General features: G+C 36.4%; 3 protein-coding genes across 4 annotated transcripts in view; 1 reads left to right on the top strand and 2 right to left on the bottom strand.

The window, feature by feature from the left end:
* The window catches only part of ODR4 (odr-4 GPCR localization factor homolog), a 44,790-nt gene extending 19,392 nt beyond the window's left edge, over positions 1 to 25,398 (bottom strand). For both annotated transcript variants that reach the window (XR_001880678.1, XM_017848105.1), the window contains exons 1-11: positions 24,895 to 25,398; positions 21,190 to 21,307; positions 18,179 to 18,313; positions 15,236 to 15,331; positions 13,127 to 13,233; positions 12,041 to 12,077; positions 10,815 to 10,955; positions 9,869 to 9,964; positions 7,657 to 7,725; positions 3,471 to 3,599; positions 2,860 to 2,950 (exon numbers count right to left, since the gene is read on the bottom strand). Coding sequence is in view for 1 of the 2 variants with exons in the window: in XM_017848105.1 (XP_017703594.1) it covers positions 2,860 to 2,950; positions 3,471 to 3,599; positions 7,657 to 7,725; positions 9,869 to 9,964; positions 10,815 to 10,955; positions 12,041 to 12,077; positions 13,127 to 13,233; positions 15,236 to 15,331; positions 18,179 to 18,313; positions 21,190 to 21,288 (1,000 nt within the window). In the remaining variant the exon portion in view is untranslated. The remainder of the gene's footprint in view (positions 1 to 2,859; positions 2,951 to 3,470; positions 3,600 to 7,656; positions 7,726 to 9,868; positions 9,965 to 10,814; positions 10,956 to 12,040; positions 12,078 to 13,126; positions 13,234 to 15,235; positions 15,332 to 18,178; positions 18,314 to 21,189; positions 21,308 to 24,894) is intronic.
* LOC108512729 (oculomedin) lies at positions 875 to 1,694 on the bottom strand. Its single transcript, XM_017848106.1, is given in 2 exon segments — positions 875 to 1,134; positions 1,137 to 1,694. Coding segments are annotated over 2 exon segments (129 nt in total). The 5' UTR covers positions 1,194 to 1,694; the 3' UTR covers positions 875 to 1,062.
* A 29-nt stretch (positions 25,399 to 25,427) lies between the features above and the next one.
* TPR (translocated promoter region, nuclear basket protein) overlaps positions 25,428 to 27,384 on the top strand; it is a 66,954-nt gene continuing 64,997 nt past the window's right edge. The window contains 1 exon segment of the mRNA XM_017848052.1: positions 25,428 to 25,990. Coding sequence (XP_017703541.1) covers positions 25,840 to 25,990 — 151 coding nt within the window. The 5' untranslated portion in view covers positions 25,428 to 25,839.

Here is a 27,384-nt window from a genome sequence, read left to right as displayed (position 1 = left end):
GGACTGGGAGGGGAGGGGAGCAAAGGGATGGATGGAAGGAAGGAAGGAAGGAAGGAAGGAAGGAAGGAAGGAAGGAAGGAAGGAAGGCAGGCAGGGAGGGTCGATCCCTATAAAGTCATTTGTCTGAGGTTACTCTGCTAGCAGCAGAATAGACACAGAACCCGAGAACCTCAAAGTCTTTGCAGAAAGAAAGGAAAAAGAAAGAGAGAGAGCAAAAAAGACAGAAAGAAAACAAGAAGAAATAGAAAACCTGAACAGAACAATAAAAAAATCACATGATTGAATCAGTAATGAAAAATCTCCAAAGAAAACTCCAAGACTGGATGGTTTTACCAATGATTTATACCGAACCTTTAAAAAAGAAGTAATACCAATTATTCTCAAACTATTACAAAAAAAGGAAGCACAGAGAACTCTTAATTCATTCTATGACATCAGCATAACCTTAATAACAAAACCAAAGACACAAAAAAGAAAACTACACAATATTCCCGATGAACACAGACACAAAAATCCTCAACAAAATACTAGCAAACCAAATGCAACAGTACATCAAAAAGATAATATATGATAATCAAGTTGGATTTACTCCAGAGACTCAAGGATGATCCAACATATAAAAGCGAATAATGTGATACATCACATCAAAAGAATGTCAAAACCTATGTGATCATAGAAAGAGAGGGAGAGAGAGGAGAGAGGAGAGGAACAAAGAAGAAAGGAGAAAGAGAGAAAGAGAAAGAGAAAGAGAGGGAGGGAGGGAGGGAGGGAGACAAAATTCAATGCCTATAAAGTCTTTTGCCTAAGGTCACTCTGCTAGGAGCAGAATAAACACAGAACCTGAGAACTTCAAAGTCTTTACTCTTTCCACCAAACTACAGTCTATGTTCTTCACACAGGTCCCAAGGCCACCCAATTACCAGTAAAACTTTTCACTTTTAAAATTTAGGATTAGGCTATAACATTAACTGCTAAATGTATCAAGTTTAACATAAGAACAGTACAACTGCTGTTAGGGGCCATTAATTTTATTAATTGAACATAAGCAAAAATTTCAAAATACTAACTGAATATGAAAGAATACCATGATAGCCATATAATACCACTTTTATAAAGGATTTTTAAATAGAAAAGAGTATCCTAATGTGTCTGATAAGGTAGATCTTTAACATTAATGGTGGATACATCCTCATACCCTGAAAATCCTGAAACTCGCAATGCAGCTATAACATACACTGTTGCTCAGAAAGTGAAGCAATGATTTACACCACAGGAGTTAACACAAACTCAGAGTCAAATTGCAAAAACAAAGCCACACTGACATGGGGCTGCTAGACTGAGGGACCATGTGAACAGGTCCCACATACTGCCCTTCCAAAACTCTCTATCCACAATTGTTTCATGTAAGAGTCAAATAAAATTATAAATTATTAGTAAATGGAACTTTAGAATTGTGAATTAAGGGAAGGATACATGTTAAATCTGGCATCCATAGAATCTAGCATACTAGGAATATAAAAAAAGATTATAATTAGTCCATCAAACTTAATATACTAGCTATCAGTAGTACTAAAAGTAGTTGGTTAAATAGAGGAGCTGTGTTTTCCTACGAACATAAAAATATCCCCTTCAAAAGCTAATGTGGGCCAGGTGCGGCGGCTCATGCCTATAATTGCAGCATTTCGGGAGGCGGAGGTCGGTGGATCACCTGAGGTCAGGAGTTCAAGACCAGCATGGCCAACATGGTGAAACCCTGTCTCTACTAAAAATACAAAAATTAGCCAGCTGTGGTGGTGGGCGCCTGTAATCTCAGCTACTCGGGAGGCTGAGGCAGGAGAATTGCTGGACCCAAAGCTAATATGAATGTTTCAATTATGTACATATCTAAATGTGAATCTCAAATCCAGTGACATTGGAATAATAAGAATGGGGAGATGATGATGTAGCTTTAAAAAGTGTACTCAATATTTTAATTTGCTTTTGATTAAAAAAATTTTTAATACCAATTACTGCGATGGTATAAATTGTTATATTTCCCAAAAGTTGCAATCGTTATTAAAGGGTAAGATACTGTAACTTAGCCTTTTTTAAACCTAATGAAGTCTGTTAGAGTAATAGCTGAGAAGCATATAAACTAATGTAGTTTATATAAATAGTACCTATTAAAGGACCTATTATATAGTATTTAACACTAATAAATAATATTTTGATTGTGGCTAAATTATTTAAAATACTCATGATATTAACAAAAAATATTAACTTTAAAATGTCAACAAGGTTTACTCATTCTGGCAGGAGAAGTTCACTTGGAATTAATTTTTTAAAAAATCCTCCCCAAAATTGTTAACTGTCGACAAATTTGCTAAATTTGATAAAGTGTTCAAAAACATTTTTCTAAAGTCAAACACGGTGGCTCACACCTATAATCCCAGCACTTTGGGAAGCCAAGGACGGTGGATCACTTTAGTTCAGGAGTTTGAGACCAAGCTGGGCAACATGGCGAAACCCTGTCTCTAAAAAAGAAATACTAAAAATGAGCCAGGCATCATGGCATGTGCTTGCAGGCCCACCTACTAGGGAGGCTGAGGTAGCAGGATTGCTTGAGCCCAAGAGGCTGAGGCTTCAGATGAGCCCTGACTGCACCACTGCACTCCAGCCTGGGCAACACAGTGAGACTCTGTCTCAAAAAAAAAATTTTCTGAGCAGCAACTGAAAAATGTTCATCCAATGATAAAAGATGATACACTGTTTGAAAACATAGATACGTAGCTATAAAAGATGATGTATTTGCTATATCTTGATATCTTATTACTATATCAGTCGAAGTTAGGCAAAAAAGTACTTATTTTATACTCATAACTTTTTTTTCTGGAATTTCATTCAAAAGCAGATCCTCAAATAGTATTTCACAACGATCAGCAACTGTGTTCAATATATCCCTCTTTACTGCCTACAGGGAAAACACACAAAACACAGTAAGAAATAAAATACTTTGGATTTACATTATTTAACTAACAAAAAAACATAATTTGCTTTCCCGTACAATCATGCCCACTAAATAACTGATACATCATTCAATGTTTTATTTCCACTTATTTAGCATACTTATTAACAAGTGTATAGTTTAATGACAAATTTGCCTAGACCATATCTAAATAATTAAAACCAAATAAATGAATAAAGTTTCACATCTAAAAAAATAATTGCAGTGTTCCAAATTAGATACTAATATGTACAGCTGTGGAACACTTACTAAACTTGTATAGTCATCATTTTTAAAAAGGCACAAAATAGATCCTCTACATATGAAAATCTTGACACCAGTTATATGGTACATTTGAACTGCACAACAGGCCATTATCAGTTAAAATCAAATGAATAATTATAAAATATAAGATAAAAAAAGGTAAAATTTTAGGTTTTTGTTAATAGTCAACATGTTTTCATTCGCTAGTTATTCCTTTTTGTACCTGCACAGCATCTTTAACTTTGGGTTTACTGCTGTGGATATAAGCTCTGCATTTCACAGCACCCTTAAGGTTTACAGAACCGCTACATATCTGGACTGTGGCTGTGGATCTGTGGTCTGAATTCAGGAGCTGAAAGACAAAATCTCTTTAAGTTCTAATAGCCAACAATGATTAACTACAGGAAATATTTAAACATCATATTAGCAATTTTATGAAGACAGAAGAAAGTTTTGACTGAGCCAAGCATTTGAAATTATTTGCCGCAAATTATTTAAAGGTCTTCATATTTGTTTTTGTAAGTTATATATTATTTTCCAGGCATTTTGAAAGTATACTGAAATTAAACACAACTACATCTAAATTTTTCTAACATAACCATCTAAAATGGTTCAACATTCACTCAATATGTTCCTAAAAATATATTATTTGCAAATTACTCATATCAGTACTGTGATGATTAAAAGATGTACAAAGACATGATGTAGTAGATGTAAGTTGTGCAATGCAAAATAAGTTCAACAATAACAAAGTGGGATGTGAGAACTATGGTAAAACTATAAGCAATGCTCAGACACATATATTTACACACTTTCAACCAAAAGCTTTCATAGACTAAAAGTAATGCTATGCTCCACAGCAAAACTGAAACAAGTCAACTATGCCTGCTATCAGAAAATGGTATCAGTGGTTGTAAGCCGTCACTTTCACCTCACAGTCCCATCCTCTTCAGTCTAAGGAATGCCAGTGTTCTTGTTTGGTTTTCAGGTGTCTCACATGTATTTTCAACCTCATCATCTTAATAAGTGCCAAAAACAAGGATAGTATCAAAATAGTTAAAGTACTACAGGTTAAGTATCCCTAATCTGAAAATCCTGAATGCTCCAAGATCCAAAACTTATTGAGCACCAATGTGATGCTCAAAGGAAATGCTAATTAGAGCATATAAGATTTTAGATTTTTGGATTAGAGATGCTCAACTGGTATGTATTCTGCAAATATTACATAATCTAAAACAATCCCAAACCCAAAACACTTCTGGTCCCAAGAAATGTTTCAAACAAGGCACACTCAACCTGTAATAGAGGCCCATAATAATGGAAACAAAAAATCATGATTTAAAAAGATAATCAAAAAATAGAAATGGTAAAGAAGTAATTTATGTTCTAAAAACACTTGGAGTATAAGTCATTCAACAACAAAATCAATTCTGAAGAACAAGAGTCAAATCATACAACTTGTGAAAAGTGCTTTGTGCCTATGTGCTTATGCAATCAGGAATAAATGCGGAAAAATAATGAAGAGTAGAATATTTAAATGCATAGCTATCGAAAGAGCATTATTTGATGTCCAGTGTAATTCAGGCAATATCTAAGGTAATGTAAACCTTCTAGGTGTTGTTAAACAATTTAAACTCTAACATGGTCAAGGACTTGTTGATAAAAAATTAGCCACAGACCACACAGCTCCAAAGGTCCTGGGTCCATTCAGAAATGGCTATCATCAAACCAAGCAGCAGTGTGACCATGCTGATATGACATCTGGAATAAGCTTCCATATGACACATGTAGAGTTCACTGATACATCAAAAGGTGGGGTTGGAGGAGGAGTAACAGGCTTCCTCTATCTACTTCATAAATTTTTACTGTAGACAAAACTACTCTAAAAAGAATGCTCTATTTTACATATTTAACATATAACGTATATCTTTTTAACATATAACACATTTATATATTAGCATATGTAAATATTTGTATGTGTGTGTATATACATCTATCTAGCTAGCTAGCTATTTATCTATCTATATTTAATTAGGGCACTGTTTTCCAAAATAGACTATTAAAGATGATACACACACATATTAAAGAAAAGAGGTATTTTTTGGTTGGTTGGTCGGTTTTGTTTTGTTTGAGGCAGGGTCTCATTCTGTCGTCCAGCCTAGAGTGCAGTGGTGCTATCACAGCTCACTGCAGCCTCAAGATCCTAGGCTCAATCGATCCTCCCACCTTCGCCTCCCGAGTAGCTGGGACTACAGGCGCATACCATCACCCCCAGTTAATTTTTGTATTTTTTGTAGAGACAGGGTTTCACTTGTTGCTCAGACTCATCTTGAACTCCTAGGCTCAAGCAATCACCCTGCCTAGGCCTCCCAAAGTGCTGGGATTACAGGCATGAGCTACCATGCTCAGCCAGGAAAAGTTTTAAAGAATATAAGGTCTGACTCATTCCTTTTAGGTGGAAATGTAAACCAGTTGGGGTCTTCATATGTAAACTCCTCTTGATTACCTGGACTTAGGAATAACCTGGCTGGCAAACAGCCTTCAGGTAAAGGAACTTCTGTGATGCTAACATGGCATTTGAAAAGAGAAGATTACCATTTTATGGGAACCAAATGAAATCTTACACAAATAAGGGCATTTGGGCTAGATCTTAATGTACTGATAGGATTTTGACAGTTTGGGTGACAGAGAAAAGAGCAAAGACATAACACATAGTTCAGGAAATACAAAGTTTTAAAGGTACAGCAAGAATACATCTAGAAAAAAAGAGGTAGAAAGAAAGAACAAAAAGGTATGTTGAGGCTATGAAGAACCCTGAGTTGGACTTCTCTAACTAGTCAGTACAGAACACTTAAGATATTTTGAGCAAGGAGAACAACATAATCAGTGTCTGGCCATTGTACAACCTCCATAAATACTTCTTGAAAAAAATTAATAACTGAACATAAACTATGATTCAGAAATGATCATCTGAGTGTATAAACAGGATACAGTAGATAAATGGAAAGTATTTCAAGAGATATACTAACAAAGGTAGAAGAGTTTTTAGAGAAACAATCAGTTTGGACAAGAATGTATAGATGAAGAGAGACCAGTTAAGGGTTATTTGTGCTAATTTAGGTAAAATAATACTGTTATAAGGCTAATAACAGCAGAACTGTATGAAAAATAAAAGAAAAGCTTAATACTACAAATAAGGAATCGATGAGACTTAACTGGGAGAAAAGTGGCAATAAGTACTGACTACTTATTGTATATTAATCACTTCAAAATTTCCAGTTAAGTGATCGGTGGAGTGACTGCCAAAAATATACTATATAATATTACTATAATAAATTATCTCATGAGATTATCTTCCACTCATCTCTCTATATTCCCACACTCTATAGATCTCCCAACTACAATTTTACACTATTAATAAAATAGTCTTAACCAAATTGTTTAATAAACCATGTAGTAAGCCTAACTAGTGAAGAGCACATAAGTAGAGGAATAGCCAGCCTCAAAACAAAGGACACTTCTAAAATCAAGACAAAGTAGAAAATCAAGACTAAAATACTTCTAAGGTATTGAAAAATGAAATTGAGAACTCACACTGAGTGGCATAAGTCCAAAGACAATTTACTAATGCTCTATTGCTACACACAGAAAAAGAAGAAACTAAAATATCCTCAAATGCCAAATTGCTTTTAATTCTATTCTAGTCAGTTCAAAAAAAGACAAGTCCTGAGAGTATTTCCGTTTCAAAATTCAGTATAATATTGAAATAAAGTTTCCTACAAACACGCGTGTGCTATTTTATACCCTGGTCTGTTCTTTAGGATAATTTCAAGTAGGATTAAAATCAAAGGCATGTATATTTTTAGGAGTAATTAGTGGCTTTAACTTTTTATTCTTCAAGATATCCAACTTTTAAATTTTCGAGAACATGGGTAAATTAATGCAACCATACAGAAATATACAACTTGCTAATTAATACTTTGTGATTTTTATCAAATAAAGGGGTATAAATCTAATAAATCTACTTCAAATTAAGCATATGACAACTCTTTGCACCTCTGTGTACACATCTTTTACTTTTAAGTTGTTAAAATTGCAACTTTAACTATAAAAGCTACAACCCAAAATATTTACACACATGCATACATATCACGTATGTATGTATATGTACATATTTTTTTCAACTGCTATTGATGTTAAAATTTTAATATCCTTGAGGCAAAAAACCCAAACAAACAGGTTTTATTAAAATGACGTTTCTTGGGAATAACCTTCCTATAACCAGCCATTTCATAGTCTCTTACAGCTCTAAAATCCTTTTATTCTCTAATGAGAAACATAAAAACAGATAGTTTCATTATGGTTATTCTAATAAATATTTTAAATAAACGGTATTTTAAAATATTTACCAATTGCGTTAGCACTCTGACATCAAAAGAATGACTAGTTGCTTGAGTATTTCCTCTAGAAGATTTTTTCTGAAAAAACACAAAAGTTAAAAAGCCAAATTGTTAAGACTGTAGCATATAAAAGACAACTTAGAAACTATTGTAGATGTACTAAGTAACTTAGAAAAAACAAGTCTTTTAATTATTTTAATTTAGTTTGTTATATAGATATTACTTTATGTATTCTGGATCAATGTGCACTCTTTAAAACAATTAATTCCATACTTTCATTCCTCTAAAGCAACAACTGGCAAACCATTGCCTGTGGGCAAATACCCACATTGCTACCTGTCTTTGTAAATAAAGTTTTTTACTGGTATGCAACCAGGATCATTCACCTATGTATATCTCCTGTAGCTGCTTTCAGGCTACACAGTAGAGATAAAAATACAGACTGTGAAATCTAAATACGTAGTATTTTTCTCTTCACATAAAGTTTGCTGATCCCTGCTTTAAAAAGGGAGGGATCACAGAAGTTCTGCTTCCTTCAGGTCAAAGCTATTTTAGAAGCCAATATAGACCTCTCTTATAAAATGGCCATAGCTTTTGAACTGCCATGAGGGCAGAACAACATGTGGCCTTTGGTTGCAATTTGGAAATTAGATGAAATTCAGATGACACTCCCATAAGTTTAGGGATTCCAATTACATCATTTTCTCTTTTTTTCTTGGACTTACTTATTTTTTAACTTTTAAGTTCATGAGTGCAAGTGCAGGTTTGTTACATAGGTAAATTTGTGTCATAGGGGTTTGATATACAGATTATTTCATCACCCAGGTATTAAACCTAGTACCCATTAGTTATTTTTCCTGATTTTCTCCTTCTCCCTCCTCCCACCCTCTACCTTCCAATAGGCTCCACTGTGTGTTTTTCCCCTCTATGTGTTCATGTGTTTTCATCGTTTCACTCCCACTTATAAGTCAGAACATATGGTATTTGGTTTTCTGTTCCTCTGCTAGTTTTCTTTTTTTCCTTTTCTTTTATTTTGAAATGGAGTCTCACTCTGTAGCCCAAGGCTGGAGTGCAGTGGCACGATCTCGGCTCAATGCAACCTCCACCTCCCAGGTTCAAGCGATTCTTCTGTTTCAGCCTTTCGAGTAGCTGCGATTACAGGCAGCTGCCACCACACCCGGCTAACTTTTGTACTTTTAGTAGAGAAAGGGTTTCACCATGCTGACCAGGCTGGTCTTGAACTCCTGACCTCAAGTAATCCACCCACCTCAGCCCCCCAAAGTGCTGGGATTACAGGTGTGAGCCACCACGCCTCACCCCTGCCTCCCAAGTAGCTGCGATTACAGGCAACTGTCACCAATGCCCAGCTAACTTTTGTATTTTTAATAGAGACAGAGCTTTACTATGTTGACCAGGCTAGTCTCAAACTCCTGACCTCAAGTGATCCACTCACCTCAGCCCCCCAAAGTGCTGGGATTACAGACATGAGCCACCACGCCTGGCCCCTGCATCAGTTTTCTAAGGATAATGGCCTCCATCTCCACTCATGTTCCTGCAAAGGACATGATCTTGTTCTTTTTTTACAGTTGCATAGTATTCCATGGTGTATACGTACCACATTTCCATTATCCAGTCTATCATTGATGGGCATTTAGGTTGATTCCATGTCTTTGCTATTGTGAATAGTGCTGCAATGAACGTAATGCATTTTATATCCCTTTGGGTGTACAGCCAGTAATAGGATTGCTGGATCAAATGGTATCCTTGTTTTTAGGTCTTTGAGGAATCACCACACTGCCTTCCACAATGGTTGAACTTATTTATATTCCCACCAACAGTGTGTAAGCATTCCTTTTTCTCTGCAGCCTCACCAGCATCTGTTATTTTTTGATTTTTTAATAACAGCCATTCTGACTGGTGTGAGATGGTATCTCACTGTGGTTTTCATTTGCATTTCTCTAATGATCAGTAATGCTGAGCTCTTTTTCATATGATTCTTGGCTGCATGTATGTCTTCTTTTGAAAAGTGTCTGTTCATGTCCTCTGCCTACTTTTAATGGGGTTGTTGTTCTAAGAAAACATTTGCCCTTTATTTTAAAAGAAATTATAAATGAGAGGTAGATGAAGTCAGTTTTCTTGTAGGCAAGGACTAAAAATAAGTCATCTTTTATTTTTCCTTAAGCATTAACAATTTAATAAGATGATTTTCCTCTTAACTCACCTGTCCTTCTAATAGGTCACAATCTTCATCTTTAACTTGTCCATTAATCAAATAAACACCATTTTCTATTTCCTTGGCCCAGCGTGTAAGTCCATTCTTAAGAGAAACACAACATGGAAATCTTTCAGATATAATGTTATCTCAATTAAACTTCCTATAATCTACTTTTTTCCCTAATAACTTTAAATATTAAAATCCCTAAGTTCTCATTTAATAATGCAGCATTTAAATCTAGTTTCACAAATTAAAAAAAAATTATACCCCCCCAATTCTTGGTATCTTATCATATTTAATAATATAGTTTTTTTCTTATCTTTATCCCAGAATAACATTTATGTCACAGACTCGGGAGGTTAAGTACATGACCAGTTAAATAAAATTTAATGCCCATTACCTTAAAAAAAAAAAGCGAGAAAAAAACCTCAAATAATATGTCTAAATAATTTTTTTTAAAAAAGCTCCATTTGACATCTTCAATGAGAAAATGAAGAAAATAAGATAAAAGAAAAGAATGGTATAGAAATACAAAAAAGAACTGGAAAAAGACAAAAAATCTAAGTACCAAGAGAAAGCTGAAAGTCCAAACACTATAACTTCGTACATTAATTACATTTTACATATGTTAATTAATGAATACTGGTGTATTTAGTTTAATGACAAAGCACATAATAATACTTAACTGGCACATAATAAATACTAGTGTATTTAGTTCAATAACTAAATTATTAGTTATTATTAAACTGAATACACTAGTATGACATTGTTCCACTTCTAAAAATTTCTAAAAATTTCTAATTTGGCTGCGGGTATAGTTACTCACTCATATAACATTATTATAAACAGAATGCAATATTTGAGGATTGTAAAATGAATGACACATGCAAGCAAAATAAAAGCAGATTGTTCACTTAGCAATCACTAAAGAAAATTCATTTTACCCTGATACCTTTGTATTTTTCTCCAGAGTATAGCTGACAGAAGTAGCAGAAAGTGGGATATGAATATTAATGTGAACTGTACACTCTAAAGAAAGCCATGAGGATGATAATCCACTTTGATACTTCCAATCTGCTGGTCTTGCTGAACTCTAGCAGTGGAAAAGGGAGAAAAATAACTATGATGTGGTCTAGATAAAATACATGGATCAACAAAACATCATTAAGTATACAACCTAAATAACGCATACAAGCTGATATCTAACACATATGGCTAAACCCTCGATCAAAAGACTACAGGTTGAACTAAATACAAAATAAAGCATGTGTTAAGTTTAGTACTCTTCAAACTTGGCATCCTTGGCATCACTTCTCCTCCCAATGGTAGGCAGAAAAAGAATCAGAAATTTCCATGTTTAGAATTCTGAAAGGTCCTTTGATCCTCTAGCTTCAACAGTATCCATATTGAAGATTCTGATGTGAAGCAAATAATCACTGAGCAACTCCTAGGTGTCAGGCATTCTCCTTCTGTCCCATCCTTGCTAATGACACTGCAAAGTTACTTTTTCACAACCCTTTTAGATGCATTAGCAAAGTGCTAGTCTGGGTTTTGCTGAACACACATAGCTTGTTTAGTAGGCATTGCAGCTACCAAAGTCCTCAGTCACTTTTATTACCAGCCTCTCAAATATAAAACTAAATACACAAACAAGGTAGGAGAAGATTAACAAAGATATTTTAACAATTTTTTTAAAAGTTGGCTGGGCGTGGTGGCTCAAGCCTGTAATCCCAGCACTTTGGGAGGCCAAGGCAGGCAGATCACTTGAGCCCAGAAGTTCAAGACAAGCATGAGTAACATGGCAAAACCCTATCTCTATCAAAAACAAAAAAACAAAACAAAAATAATTAGCCAGGTGCAGTGGTGCACATTTGTAGTCTCAGCTACTCAGAAGGCTGAGGTGGGAGTATCCCTCGAGCCCAAGAGGTGGAGGATGCAGTGAGCCATGACTGCACCACTGCACTCTAGTTTGGGCAACAGAGTGAGACCCTGTCACACACAAAAATGTTTTCCTTACCTGTAATAAAATTAATCATAGTTCCAAGTAAAAACTACAGTTAGCTGTAGACATCAGTAGGAAGTGATGGCAATGGAAATTATTAAAACTAAATATAAAGCTGAATTTTGATTGAAAATACTTTGTGACACAGAACAATCTTTAAATAGTAAATTTCTTACCTTTGGATCATGGATATCATAAGTTCGACAAAATATTCTTCACTAATTAAGGAAAGAAATAATCAAAAAAGGCATTATTGATAACTAAAAGAATATAAACCATCAAAAAATAAACTAAAAAATGCACATCCAAAAGTTCTTACAAAATCATAACTTTAAAGATATGCGTACATATATGTATATGTGTGTATGTGTATACATATATGTGTATATATAGTCATACATGTAAACTGCTGTCACTATAGTACTTGAGATGCTTGAAAAATAATTTCCTACCTTTTATGAATCCTGCTAATTGCAATAAATAGAATCAAAGCACTTGTGAAATTCTGCTTAAATACACATTCTCCATAAAAAAAAAGTAGCACTGTTTTATATGAGGTCAAACCTGAGACTATTTATTGGATTAAAGGGCTTGTACATGAAACTTTGTAGTTAAATACTAAAGATTTAAAAGAAAAAAAAAAAAAAAAAAACCCTGCTTCTGCAAGAATGGTCACTTTTAAAATTCTGTCTTTGGAAGTCCATCAATAGTGTCACTCCTTCGGTGAGGCTGACCCTTGCTTGGGAGGTACCCTTGCCCTGGCAAAGTGTAGACAAGAGAAGGTAAGGAGGCCCTGTAACTGGCTTTTAGTGTCATTTCATCTTAGCCAAAGATATAAGAATTTCTCGGATATCCTATACTATCCAGCTCTGTGCACCTGTGCTTTGAATTGTACATCATTATCTATCGAAACTGGAGGTGAAACTTTAACATAATAAAAACATTACTTTGCCTAAGTCATGAGTTAGGCATTTATCTCTGTAGAGAACCTACTGCGCTTGGATGTACAGGGGCAGATAGGTAAAAAATTCAAAATCCTGAGTCTTTCATATTTCAGATCTCAAGCTTTTTATGACCTTGGGACATGATTAACAACCATTATTGCTATTATTATTACTGGCAGCTCTAATTCCATGTTATTTACAGAAAAATCTTACAAAACTATGCCTACTTTTAAATGATTATTTAAATAGCAAAAAAACCTTGCAAGAATATTATTTTGGTACTTTGTACTTTTAAACCATAAACTGAACAAAAGATACTTTTTTGTAGAAGCACAAATGTGAAGTGTCACTCGTTCTGAGACCTCCTCCTCTGTGAAATTCCACAATCTCTTTCTATTTATAGACTTTTCCACAGCAAACATTAGCTGAAAGAGAAAAATACACATCAATTGAATGCAAAATGAAAAAAAAAGAGTGTTGAAATAGGCAATTATAATGTCCCCAACTCTCATCTAGCTTTAAAATTTCATGATTCTTTATTTACTGGAGAAGGGGTCTCATTATGTTGCTCAAGTTGGCCTTCAACACCTGGGCTCAAGCGATTCTCTCACCTCAGCTTCCCACGTAGCTGAGACTACAGGTGTGTGCCACCATTAATGTTTCTTTTCTTCAAATTAAAGACTGGAGCTAATTACTAACCTTTTTGAGTTCCTTTTAGGAAATTACAAAAAAATTGGGCTTTAAATAAAAAAATGTAATTCACTGTCATTAGTGATTAACTGGACACGAACAATTAATTTGGGGCAACCAGAATTTACAGAAACTATAGAACAGAGACTTTATTTTCATTAGAATGAGAAATGACAAGTGATTTTAACTAAAGAAATCAAGCATGTCATTAACATTTCTTGTTTAAATGTCACACAAGACTTAAGGCAATATATAACAACATATAAAATATAGTAATAACAAATTAAAAGTTAAAGTAGAATAGTGAGATAAATTTGTGTCAGAAATAAGAATTATAAAAATGCATACTTTTGATATAAGGGGTGGTAACACATTTCGCTCTAAGCTTTCTAACAATAATACGCAGAGAGAAATCTAATCTGTAACCTAATTCACATGGTCTGTAAGCTGAAGACAAACAATAATCAGAGGAGGCACAACTTTCTTCATAACGTAAAAAGAAATTTCTTCCGGAAACCCAATATTAATGTAACATGATGAATAAAGTTCTTAACAACAACGGGTGACACTGACAAGTTTTATAAGGCTGTTTCTTACAGTGTTGGTCAATGTAAGCCAATGGAAACAATTAGATAATTGAAACTCAGTAATTTTAGAGATAAGCATTTCTAAAATTTTATATACTTTTTAGGAACAAAAGATACAAAAGCAAGGAAAGTGGGCCTGGCTATATCTCTCTAGCATTGGGCCCACATTCAACTCACTCAATTCAGCACCAGCCACAAAAAGGTGCACAATCAATGCTATTAATATTAAATACACATAGATTTAGGTTAAATTTCAAAATGTCAAAGGGAATGAACAATTGTGAACAAGGTAAATTTATTTAAGATGGAAAAATTGGCAGAGGGTCAAACAATTTAGCAGGGAGGAGAATATCTCCATTTTCTTCCCTTACTCCCTTAGGTGCAAATATCAGAGGCTTGAGGCTGGGACATCTGACAGGACAGGTTACAAGACTGAAAAACTCTGTAACATCTGAAGTTCTCAGCTGCACACTTTTTGTGGGATACTGGTGGGGTTGGGTTTTATATGTCTCAAGATTAAAAGGTCCCCCCTCTTTTGGGGTATGAAATACGCTTCAAAAAGTTCATGTGGATCCTGAATGCTAAAAGGGCTGGCTACATGGAGTTTACCTTAGGTTTGGGTTTAAGGGAAAACAGTTTGTGTACCTTCATTACTTTTACACTACATACCATATTCTCTGGTGCAGTAATTAAGCAAAAAACATAGGAGATTCCTGATAGATACTGTGTCCAGGAATAACCTGATTCTTTATGTTTTACTCTCGGGATCCAGGGAGAATTGAAAAGAAGGTAAAGAATTTCAGCACCTATTAATTTCATGTTACAATAATCACTAGGTACTAAATGGAAGGTGTGACAGAATACTGTTATTGTACAAGAAAAACTGGTAAAGCATTATAACTTGTTTCCTAATAGTCAGAATTATCTCTAAAATAAAGACTATTTTAAAATATGTAGTTTTTTAAAATATAAACAGTTTTTACACTCAAGATATCCAAGCAATTGAGTGAAAAAAGCTTTTCAATGTAACCCCAGCAAAAGAATTATGGAAAACAAATTTAAATATGCCTAGAATCATTATATATACTCATAATCAATAAAAATAACATATAACTGATTTCATTAAGAATTTTCAATATATCAAACTTACTCTACGCAGGGCATTCTGAAAATCATTTGCCAGTTCTAAAGTAGTAATAATAAATACTCCAAGAACTAAAAGTCCCCCTGGTAGCATTCTGGATACCTAAAAATAGAAATATAGTATTAGCTAACAAAAGCATTTGGCATTACACGCAATCCTTTCCGTTTGAGAAACTGTCTTCTTAGAGTGTCCTTAGCTTTTCACCTTAAAACTACTTTATAAATAAAACTATCCGATAACAACATCCTTTAGCTACATCAATAAATAAACCCCTTTCTCAGGAGATCAAAGACTGAAATATTTTTTCAATGGTGTCCCACAATCAGCTAAATAAAATTAAGTTTTATTTTAGATTGATATTTCAGACTTTCTAGAATTTGGTCAATCTGATGTTTATACCCTCATTTGACACTACTTTTCCCCAAGTAATTCAAATATTTGTCAAAAACTACTTGAAAAGCAGTGTCAAATGAGCTATAAACTGTTTCCCATATACATCCTAGGCTTTCTAACTCTATGTCTTTACTCACAGTGCTCCCTAGGCCAAAACTGACTTTCTCTTATATTTCTACGTGTCTCAACTCTACAGGATACTTCAAAGGCAGCTTGAGGAAGCTCCTTCTCTGATCCTTTGATATCTGAACTCCCACAGGGCTTCGGTGTAGTTTTCCCAAGGATGTTATCACATAGCCTTATATTATAGTTATCTGTGAACCCTACTAGTTGGTCAGGGAGCTCCTTAAGGGAATAAGTAATTCTACCCTTGTATCCCTATTTTTAGCAGCATACTAGATCTGGAATTTGAACAGAGGGAGTCTGACTTGAAAATCCATTATTTTCTATTGCATAGATTAACCTCAAATTTTTAAGCCCATTTACTGATATTGGGCATTTATGTTATATCTAATTTTACCTTAAAATAATATAGATTAAAAATCCTAGTACGTCTTTCTGCATTCATAGAATTATTTGTTTAGGACAAATCCCTTGAGATGGACAACTGGTTTAAGAAGTTATACATATTTTCAAGGTTTTTGATACATACTACCATGATATCTCCATATTTGTATTTCCCTTCACATGATTGTGGCTAGTTCTTAATACCACATGGATTTTTTTCTATCATCTACACTCAGAGATTAGAGTGCTTTGGTTAGCTTTTCATTAGTTAATGTATAAGCAATTGATCAGAGTAGAGTCTTAGAAAATTAGATACCATGCTCTAATCCTTAATCTACTTGCATTATGTCTGCTGGTGGTTTCCTCTAATTCAATAAATTCCATTTACTATAGTAGCACAATCTGACAAAGTTTTCATATTTAGCATAGGGAGCCTGCTATCTTTTCAAGCTCACCAATACAAAAAATTAACCATTTTTTAGGAGATGGAGGTGACAGCAAGAAAGGGGAAAAAGTAAAATCAACCTTTTCTTTCTAGAGGTAAATGGTTAAGCTAATTTACTATATAAATTCATTAATACTCTGTGTGTGTGTGTGTGTGTGTGTGTGTGTGTGTCATACACAATTTTATGAGAGACTAAAAGCAAAATTAGAGTAGAAAGTTATTTATAAACCATTGGGAATTTAACTTTACAATACTTAATATTTTTTTAGAAGATAGTTGCCATGTTTGTCCCCTTGAAACATTATGTTGAAATGTGAACCCAAGTGGGGTCTAATGGAAGCTGTTTGGGTCATGGGGCAGATTCCTCATTAATGGCTTTGTTACATCCTCACACCGACGAACGAGTTCTCGCTATATTTGTTCCTAGGAGAGCTGGTTGTTTAAAAAAAAAAAAAAAAAAAAAAAAGCCTGGCACCTCCCAACCCCTTGCTTCCTCTCTGGCCACGTGATCTTTACACACCAGCTCCAATTTGCCTTCTGACATGAACAGAAGCAGCCTGAGGCTTTCACCAGATGCTCAATCTTGCAGCCAGCAGAATCATGAGCCAAAAAGGCCTTTTTCTTTATAAATTACTCAGTCTTAGGTATTCCTTAATAGCAACACAAACGGACTAAAACAATAATAATTAAAATATTGAATTTCTTTGTTTTTTGTTTTGTTTTGTTTTGTTTTGTTTTTTGAGACAGACTCTTGCTTTGTCACTCTGGCTGGAGTACACTGGCGCGATCTTGACTCACTGCAACCTCTGCCTCCCGGGTTCAAGCAATTCTCCTGCCTGAGCCTCCCAAGTAGCTGGGATTATAGGCACCTGCCACCACACCTGGCTAATTTTTCATATTTTTAATAGAGACGGGGTTTCGCCATGTTGGCCAGGCCGGTCTCAAACTCCTGACCTCAGGTGATCCACCCGCCTTGGCCTCCCAAAGTGCTGGGATTACAGGCAGAATTTTTTTTGTATATAACTACACACTGCCCCATAATCACAAACACATACACAGATACAGATATATGTCCATGTATATATTTATATAGACATATACAGAAACACGTTTGAGTTTAAAAGATTTAAAGTTGATTGGAAAAGAAAATAATTCTTTTATTTCTTAAAGAAAATTCTTTTTCTTCAAAAAAACAAAACCCAAAAACGTAGAATGGGCAGGTTTGTCACATAGGTATACGTGTGCTATGGTGGCCTGCTGTACCTATTGACTTGTCCTCTAAGTTCCCTCCCGTCACCCCCAACCCCAGAAAAGGAAATAATTCTATTTTTAGCTTATTCTAACATTATGTATTTGATGATACATAATTCATTCAATAAATACTTGTAAGTGAATTTAGTCATTATTCCCACTCACTCACCCCAAATCTGTTTCTTCCTTGTGTAATGCCAACACCATCCTCCTAGACACCCCAGCTAACAATCTCAGTCATGTTTAGCTACTTTCTCCCTATGTCTCTTCTCTCTACTCAGTCACTAAATCTTCTTGATTCTAGCTCTTTTTTGAAATAAAACTAAAACATATAAACAGAAAAATAAGATAACCTGGTAGGCATGTTCTGTGGCCCATTCTTCATCCAAGTTATCCAACTTAGCTTTGGGATGTTTGAGGTTCTCACTTTGTTCCTTTTTGGGGGGCGTTCTAGTGGCAAGAATCACATAATCCTTTTGTGAAGAACACTTCAAAAACAAATTAAAAAGCTTGTTAGAGTGGTATCTGATTCCTCAATCTAATTAGAGTGATACCTGAATTCCTTAGCTTTTATGACATGCAAAAACTGAGTAATATTTGTTAACAGGTTAAACCATTAACACCAATATTATAGTGGAAGCTGAAGGGAAGCTAATTTTCAAGAATGGCCTTACAACCTTTCCCTCACATGTAGTTTATCTTTTAACATATTTATTATCAGCTTATTTATCTGGACAACTCAAATATAAATCACAGAGTGGTCCCTAAAAATGGTTTATGGGATGAGTGAATGAATTACATTAACTAAAAAGTAATATGCTTATTCAGTTTTCTAGTTATATTTGTTATATTTTCTAGATATATTTGTTTTATAAATAGTAAGTGAGCAGATTGGAAAATATCAGTGAAATTAAACAACAAGTGACCTTTTGTATCTTATTTCAACTGAAATGATAACAGTGGGAACTTCCACATACATTTCCACAGAATAACAAAGGGGATTTGGGACACAATTCAAAGTGACACCAGATTCTATGTTCTTCAAGGGTTTTTTCTGTTTTGTTTTTTGTTCTTTGTGTGTGCACGTGTGTGTGTTTATTTATTTATTTAGAGACAGGGTCTTGCTCTAATGCCCAGGCTGGAGTGCAGTGGCGTGATCACAGCTCACTGCAACCTTGAACTCGTGGGCTCAAGCAATCCTCCTGAGTAGTCTCCCAAGTAGCTAGGACTACAAGGCTTGAACAGCCAGGCACAATCGCCCAGCTAATTTTTCTTTTTTTTTTTTTACTTTTTTGTAGAGACAGAGTCCTGCTATGTTGCCCAGGCTAGGTCAAACTTCGAGCTTCAAGCAATCCTCCCACCTTGGCCTCACAAAGCATTGGAATTACAGGCATGAACCACCACACCCCATCTGTTCTTCAGTTGTAAGATCAGTTAAGTAGTGACCAAAGGTGGGAGATCTAAAAATAAATGTAGGAACATCTAATAGCTCAGTTTCACTACAGTGAAAGTTTCCTACAAAAAAGAGTGAAAATAACACTGCTAATGCAGGTTAGCATTGTATCATCCCCACACATGACCTGAAACTCTGATCATTAGTATCACCTTGGGATAGAAAATAAGATTAATTATTCCTACAAGTTATTTTCAGGAAGTTACATTCAAATAAACAGAGGAAAAGAAGGTAGGTCTCAGTTAAGAAGGCTTCTCTTTTCTAAAATCATAAAATGTATAACTTTGAAAAGAAAAACTGACAGAGACCAGGAAACAGGCAAGCTTAAGGGGAAGGAGAGGAAAAAGCAATAAACTCTGGAAGAAAAGCGAAGAAAACGCACGTAGAATACTGAAAGGAATGAATTCCTCTGTCCTTGAGCAATACATACTACAGCATAAAGACAGATGGAAGGAAGTCCTTAAATTATGAGACACTCATTTGTAAGATGGCAGTTTGCCTGAGCTTTAGAAACAACCTTTATCCAGTTAAGACAAATTTAGAAGAGGGTCTTTCTCCCTGACTTTTTATCTCTACTGATCACATCTTTCTCTAAGACGTCTTCTCTTTAATATTTTAAACAAAGAGAAACAAAAAAACTTAAACAGAAAACTCCTAACAAAAGAGCCCCGAATTACATGCTAAGTAACTGAATTAAAAGAAATTCACACTGTTCTCAAGAGAGGCGGTCTGGTTGTCTAAGGAGAGGCCTCACAGGGTGGTGCTACCTGGTTGATCCATGTAGATCTGCCCTCTGTTTTGCAAATTAAGAAATGAGATTTGCAAAAATTCTGAAAATGAGCCTGTCTTTCATGGCTAGACTGACATTAACTGAGTTTATTCAGAATGATGTAGAAAGCTAAAATGTCATGAAGGCATCTGAACACGAGTCCTCTGGACAGTGTACTCTTTATAAATAGATAACATGGGGCATCAAATTATAAAAGAAAGTAGCTTGGGAATATGGATAGAATCAGAATAAGGAAAGTTAATCATGTAATCTGAAGATTCTAAGGCATCGGGCTAAGGTATCTGGAAAGAAAATTGTCCCAATAAGAGCTTTATTGGCTAGTAGGCCTCAAAATCAAGTCCTTGGGCCAAAGTGCACTCTCCCCCAGTGTTTTTGGATAGACATAGTCAGCTTGCCTGTGTGATTCTTTTATTTATTTATTTATTTATTTTTGCTTTGTACTGCTGACCAGTCCCTCCAGCTGATTAACAGGTTCTTCTTTCACCTATAACAAATCAGTGGCATAGGTTTTAAAATAAGTATCTGAATCTCTGTTCGATTTTGTGTTGATTTTTAAGACACAGCTCTAAGAGGAAATTAGAATTTGTCTAATTTCCAAATTTTTCCCAATCCCTCTCCCTCCCTATTGATCCAACATAAAAAAAAATGCAGTAAGATGGGTACTATAGCATATAAAAATATGACCACTGTTGCTATAACGTATGATATAAGACAACACAAATTAGAATAGGAATAAAATTTTCAAAAGCTTCTTTTGTAAAGAATTGGATAACCAGATATTAGAAAGATTAGAAGGGAGTACAAAACACTCTGGAAAGACAACAAACTGTGAATAATCTGGTCAATAAACATTCTAATTCTGAAGTTTCCACATAATAAATTACTTTTACATGGTGAAAGGGGAAGGTGTCCTGACTTGAGCAAAACTGGGCTAGGTTTGTCATTTTTCCATGTTTCCCCAAAGATCTACTTTAAAGTTACTTCTTCTACATTCCTTCTTCCATCCCCAACCTTGAGTTTATTATTAAATAGCATCTTTTAACTTTAAATAAACAAGTAATTTGTTTTAATAAATTACAGAGTAATTATTTAGTAATAAATACAGAGTAAAAGATACATACCTGTCCTATTAAAAGGCCAGAGACAAAAGCCTTTCCTTGGAGATTTATGTTTGAAAGATACTGGCCAACAGTCTCTTCTACAATGTAGGTTCTTCCCATTTTTAGGAACTAAAATCTCCTATATTACAAGGAAAAAAAGATACAGTATTTTTAGGTAAAATATCATTTGCAATGTCTTTATCATGGGAGCAGTATAGCAAAAGAAGTGATACTATCCTGAGGCCATCCCAGGCCTTGCAGCAAATGCTTATTACACAGTGTATTCCTTCTTGCAAAGTTCAGATGTAGTTCCAGGGTTCTCAATACAGTGCAGCAGGAAACAACCACAAATCAACCAGAGTTGACATGAGAGATCAAACCTTTTTCTCAAAGCTGGGATAAGGGAGAGGATACTAAACTAGTAGGCAATACATCAGATTGCTTGCTTTCTTTCTCTTTCTTTTCCTTCCTTTTTTCCTTCCTTCCTTCCTTCCTTCCTCCCTCCCTTCCTCCCTCCCTCCCTTCCTTTCTTTCTTTTTAATTTATTTTTTCTTGAGATGGAGTTTTGCTCTTGTCACCCAGGCTGGAGTGCAACGGCACAAACTTGGCACACTGTAACCTGCGCCTCCCGGGTTCAAGCGATTCTCCTGTCTCAGTCTCCTGAGTAGGAGGGATTACAGGCACCCACCACCATGCCTGGCTAATTTTTGTATTTTTAATACAGACGGGGTTTCACCATGTTGGCCAGGTTGGTCTCGAACTCCTGACCTCAGGTGATCCACCCGCCTTGGCCTCCCAAAGTGCTGGGATTACAGGCGTGAGCCACCGTGCCCGGCCAACACACCAGATTTCTTATTTTAAATCTACTTCCGAGTTGTATTGTCTTTGATAATATACTGCTAAGTCTCAGTGTTCTCATTGCTAAAATAGTAAACATGAATTTCTGAATAGTTCATTAGGAGGTAGAATCAAATTCATTTACTTGATAAGCATATATGAAAGAACTATACTTTTGCTTAGAAACTATGCTAAGTGGGATAACACAAAGATGAGCAACACAGTCTCTGTCCTTGAGGAATACATACTACAGTAAGAGTTATTTAAGTAGATAAATAGCAATACAACAACATTTATATAGCTTCTATTTTGAACAAGGCATTATTGTAAGTACTTTCCATGTAACAATAATTCATGAAACCCCAGGAAGTAGGTACCATTATAATCCTCATTTTATATATGAAGAAACTGAAATGAGAAAAGTTGATTAAATAACTCGCCAAAGTGACAAAGTTGGTTAAGTGGCAAAGGAGACACTCCAGCTCTAGAATCCCTGTTTTTCAACACCATTCTCATAATGAGGAATCATAACCAGTCCTTCAATTAAATCATTACTAAACGTAGCTCTTGTTCTGCTTTCTCTCTGGTTTGTGGAAGGAAATCAGTATATTCATTCCCTCTATTGGCTTATGTTCCTTTGATTTGCATTTCTATAGCTTAAAACCAAAGATACTGAATAAAAGAGCTAGGCAATACAATGAATGATTAAATCAAGGAGCTCACAATTGGTGAGAATGAAATGTAAAAGAGATGATATCCAAAAGAGCTATAAAACAAACAGAGACTGCAGGAACACAGTTACAGTATTTTGAACACTGCAATCTAGGAATAATCATCATTTGGGTTCTGTAAAAATGTGAATCTTACTCCGTACCACAAAGTTAAGGCTACCAGAGATATGCTGGGATGGTATATTTGATACCAGTAAACTGTCAGTCACAAGATGGTTTTGCATTTTAAAATTAAAGCCCAGAGAATGGATTCAAGTTTGAACTGTCCTACTAGAGGCTGCTTCATTATTGTTTCAATGAGCTTGCTCAGTTTTGTCTCAAAACACGTTAATTTCTTCCTAGCTCTTTTTTGACAACAATAGACGTGAATCAGATTTGCGTATCATTTTTTAGAGACTAAGTCTGGGAATGCTTGTCTAAATATCACTGATGCCTCTGTGAAGTTAAGGGCTTTTACCTTTTAGTAATGCCTTAAGGTATGAAATTATATGTATTAACTTTCCTCTACTTCATCATATTATACTCCTTTTCCTTCTGCTCTAATAATTCTTAATTCTTGCAACAAATACAAATAATTCCAAAGTTATATTTACCCTTTTAACCTTAGTTCTTCTAGGGTGTCACGTAATAGCCATATTAATGTGTTAGAAACTGAATGCAATAGAGATGAAAATCTGTTCAATTATGAAATCGGATTGAATGTCAGATAAATTTTTCTTTAGTGCTCTTTCAAAATGTTTAAATGTAGTCAACCATACTTTATAAAAGGCAGTACTAAAAATGTATATAGTCAGCTTTCCGTATCTGTGGTTTCCACTTCCATGTATCCAACCAACCACAGATTGAAAAAAATTCTATTTTAAAAAAGCATGACTACATCTGTACCGTTAGTGCAAAGATGTTTTTTCTTGTCACTATTCCCTAAACAATACAACAACTATAGCATTTACATTGTATTAGGCATTATAAGTAATTTAGAGATGATTTAAAGTATGCAAATGCTACACCATTTAATATAAAGAACTGAAGCATCCATGGATTTCGGTATCCATGGGGTGGGCAGGTGAGAGGGTCCTGGAACCAATGCTCCACGGATACTATGGGACCACTGTATTTTGCCTTGTAGGGTCATAATTTTCCAGAAATGTTGTATATCAGCCAAAGCCTTTGTGATCCAAGCACTGTGACTGACACAACTCAATCTTCCTGGGCACCGGTTTCCTAATCTATAAAATAAAGCATTTGAATCCTAGCAGATCTGAAAACCTATCTAATGTTAGGATTCTGTGAATCTAAATACAGAAAATCTACATTTCCCAAATGACAGATCAACAGTATGATAATACTGTGGGCTTAGGACATAGCATAATACTTCATATACCAGCAACTTTAATTACAGCGCTTATCTAAAAGTATTTTGGGGAAAATCAACCTTAAGCTCCACTGCTGATTTATTTTTTTCCTTAGTTATTACAAAATATCACAAAATGCTTCCATTTATATTTCTTAGATGGCTTCACAACATGATTCAAAAGTAGGAACTAGAGAAAAAGAATAAATTTCATATAAGATATAAATCTCCAATTCACAGAAGGCCCACGACTGTGGGAACTACAGAGAGACGACATTGGGAATGCATTATTTACAATGAATAATTTAATAAATTCTTTCAGAAGATTAATTAAACACGAAACAATCTACAGATTGAGCTTTAAAATTGCAGAATTATGATCTGGAAACATGCAAGTTCTGTTACTGTAGCAATTAACAATGTGTTTAAAACTTCAGTTTTAACAGTTTTCAATTTTAAAAACAATATAATGTTAGGTAACAGTTTCTGCAACAAAAATTTAAAACATAGGCTACACTCAAAGTGCTAACGGTTTCTTTTAATTCTCCTCCTGAAGAATTAACCCGGGTCCTTAAATTCCCGGTACTGAATCACTCAGTACCGCCTCCCTACCGCCAAAAACCATTTAGGTACGCCGTTTCACACAAGGTAAGTTCGTCAGAAGTGTGTGCCGGAGTGACAGTCCATATGTTTCCAACACTCTGTCCCTTCCTTTTTCTCTTGAAAAGGGAGCTGTGTGCTCTAGTGCACAAGCGCGCGCGCGCGCACACACACACACACACACAAACTACACTTAGGCTGACTTACCTGTTTTCAGAATGTGCACTCGTGGCCGACAATTACCTCGGACAGTCTGTCTGCCGGAGATGGGGTTTGGGGGCGCAAGTACCAGCCTCTAGTGGCCAGATTCCCTCAGGTCTCAATTCACTGACACTTAATTCATCAGAAAGCGACCTACTTCCTACACCTCACTTCCCACTCCAAAGCTAGGGTCTTGGGAGTCAGGTGGCGCAGATTGATGACGTAAAACGCCCCCCTCCCTTCACCGCAGAGCCTCAGCCAAAGCGACTGCGGTCGCCACCCCGCCCCCTTCTGGGCGCCATAGAGAGCGTGGCGGTAGCCTGGAGCTTGCCGTCCGCCCCTACCGGGACCGATGCCCTCTAGTGGCTCAGTGTCCAGAAGCCGCCAAAGAGGACGATCCATGGCATCCCGGGGCTTTGATGGTAAGGTCACCAGCTCTTCAGGGAGGGCCATGGGGTGACGAGTACGTATGTGGCGCCACCGTGCGGACAGCGGTTACGGAGCCGAGATAGGAGAGCCAGGGGGGCGGGGAGAAAAACGGAAACTGAAAGGACGGTGCGGGATTGGGCTGGCAGAAGGGAATGAGAAAAACACTACATTTCCCAGAGGCCTACAAGGCCTGAAGTGGGTGGAGCTGGAAGCCGGAAAATTGAGTGCGCAATAGGATCGGGGTAGCAGCTGAGCTCGGGTTTCCAGAGTGCGTAGCTTCCAACGGCTGCGCGCGCACTTCGGTCGCGGGCGGTGAGGTGCTGTTGCTGAAGCGCCGTGGCTTAGGCTGGACTCGATTTCCCAGGGTCCCGCCGCGGGAGTCTCCGGCGGGCGGGCGCGCGCGAGCCCCCGAGCGAGGTGGTAGAGGCGGCGGCCCAGGCGTCTGGGTCCTCCTGGTCTTCGCCTTTCTTCTCCGCTTCTACCCCGTCAGCCGCTGCCACTGGGGCCCCTGGCCCCACCGACATGGCGGCTGTGTTGCAGCAAGTCCTGGAGCGCACGGAGCTGAACAAGCTGCCCAAGTCTGTCCAGAACAAACTTGAAAAGTTCCTTGCTGATCAGCAATCCGAGATCGATGGCCTGAAGGGGCGGCATGAGAAATTTAAGGTGGAGAGCGGTAAGTGAGATGCTCTTTCCGCCCTTGGTTATGAGCTTGACTCTCGCCCTTTGGGTCTGGTCTTCCCCCTATCAAGTTGGCACTGGGTACCACGCTGTTAACCTCACTTCCTGGGCTCTTTGGGTATCCTGAGCCTTCGCTTTCCTGCTCCTTACAGTTTGATAAGAAGCCTTTGAAAAAAAAAAAATCTGAATCTAAGTTTAGTACCATTTTCTTTGTAATTAGGGTAGGCTCATATAGGGATTCTTATTTCCCTTCGTCCAACAAACGGGAAACAGACTTGCTGGAGTCTGCTAACCCATCTCTCTGAGCCTGGAGTACCTTATATGTTTTGTTGCACTTCAACTGATAGTGGCTCCGCCCTATTTTCTAGTCACCTGCATTCTAGGCCTTTGCCAAATTGACCACTCTGTGCACTTGTTCAGTGTGTGCGTCGTCCCGTGGCCCCAGAATGAATTAGATGTTTACGAAAATGAATATTAGGTGCATAAGAGCGCTGGAAACGAAGTGAACGTGCAGTACATAAATTTAATGTATCTGATTTCTCTCAAAAAGTTGGAGTTTGATAGAAAGCATTAAAATTTTGTTGTAATTACCTAAAGTAGGCCTTTAAGAAAGTTACTGACAATAATGGCTTGAACATCCTTGAAAAAATATGAAAAATATAGTAATTACCATTAGTAAAATACAAACTTACTGATAATGTGTTTTGGTTTACCATTTGTTTGGGGAGGTTAATGCTGTTCTTGCTAAGTTGACTGGAAATTCTGAACAAGTTTTTACTTCAAAAAAAGTAACTGTCTGCTGGGCGCATTGGCTCACGCCTGTAATCCCAGCACTTTGGGAAGCCGAGGCGGGCGGATCACGAGGTCAGGAGATCGAGACCATCCTGGCTAACACGGTGGAACCCTGTCTCTACTAAAAATACAAAAAAAAAAAAAAAAATTTAGCTGTAGGTGGTGGCGGGCGCCTGTTGTCGCTGCTATTCGGGAGGCTGAGGCAGGAGAATGGCGTGAACCCCGGAGGCGGAACTTGCAGTGAGCCGAAATTGCACCACTGCACTCCAGTCTGGAGGACAGAGCAAGACTCCATCTCAAAAAAAATAAAAGTAAAATAAGTGTAACTGTCAAGCAGAATTGACTTTGAAAATTAGTTCTCTGATCTCAGAGCTGAGTAGTACATTGCATTCTATGTATTAATTTGCACCGTAAATATTGAGTGTCTTACATGTTCCTGATACTATGCTGAGCACGGTATTCAATCCCTTCCCTTGGGAAGTTTACACATTTACGTAAATTTAGTAGTTTTATGCTTTCAGGTAATATCTTGACTACTATAAAAGAAGCCTTTTAAAACAAAGCAGTTTTTTTTTTTTTTTTTTTTTTTTTTTTTTT

The sequence above is a fragment of the Rhinopithecus bieti genome, unplaced genomic scaffold, assembly GCF_001698545.2.
Source record: "Rhinopithecus bieti isolate Rb0 unplaced genomic scaffold, ASM169854v2 scaffold_27006, whole genome shotgun sequence".
Taxonomy (NCBI): Eukaryota; Metazoa; Chordata; class Mammalia; order Primates; family Cercopithecidae; genus Rhinopithecus; species Rhinopithecus bieti.
Note: the sequence above shows the minus strand (reverse complement) of the source record. Positions and strands in the feature narration are given on the sequence as shown.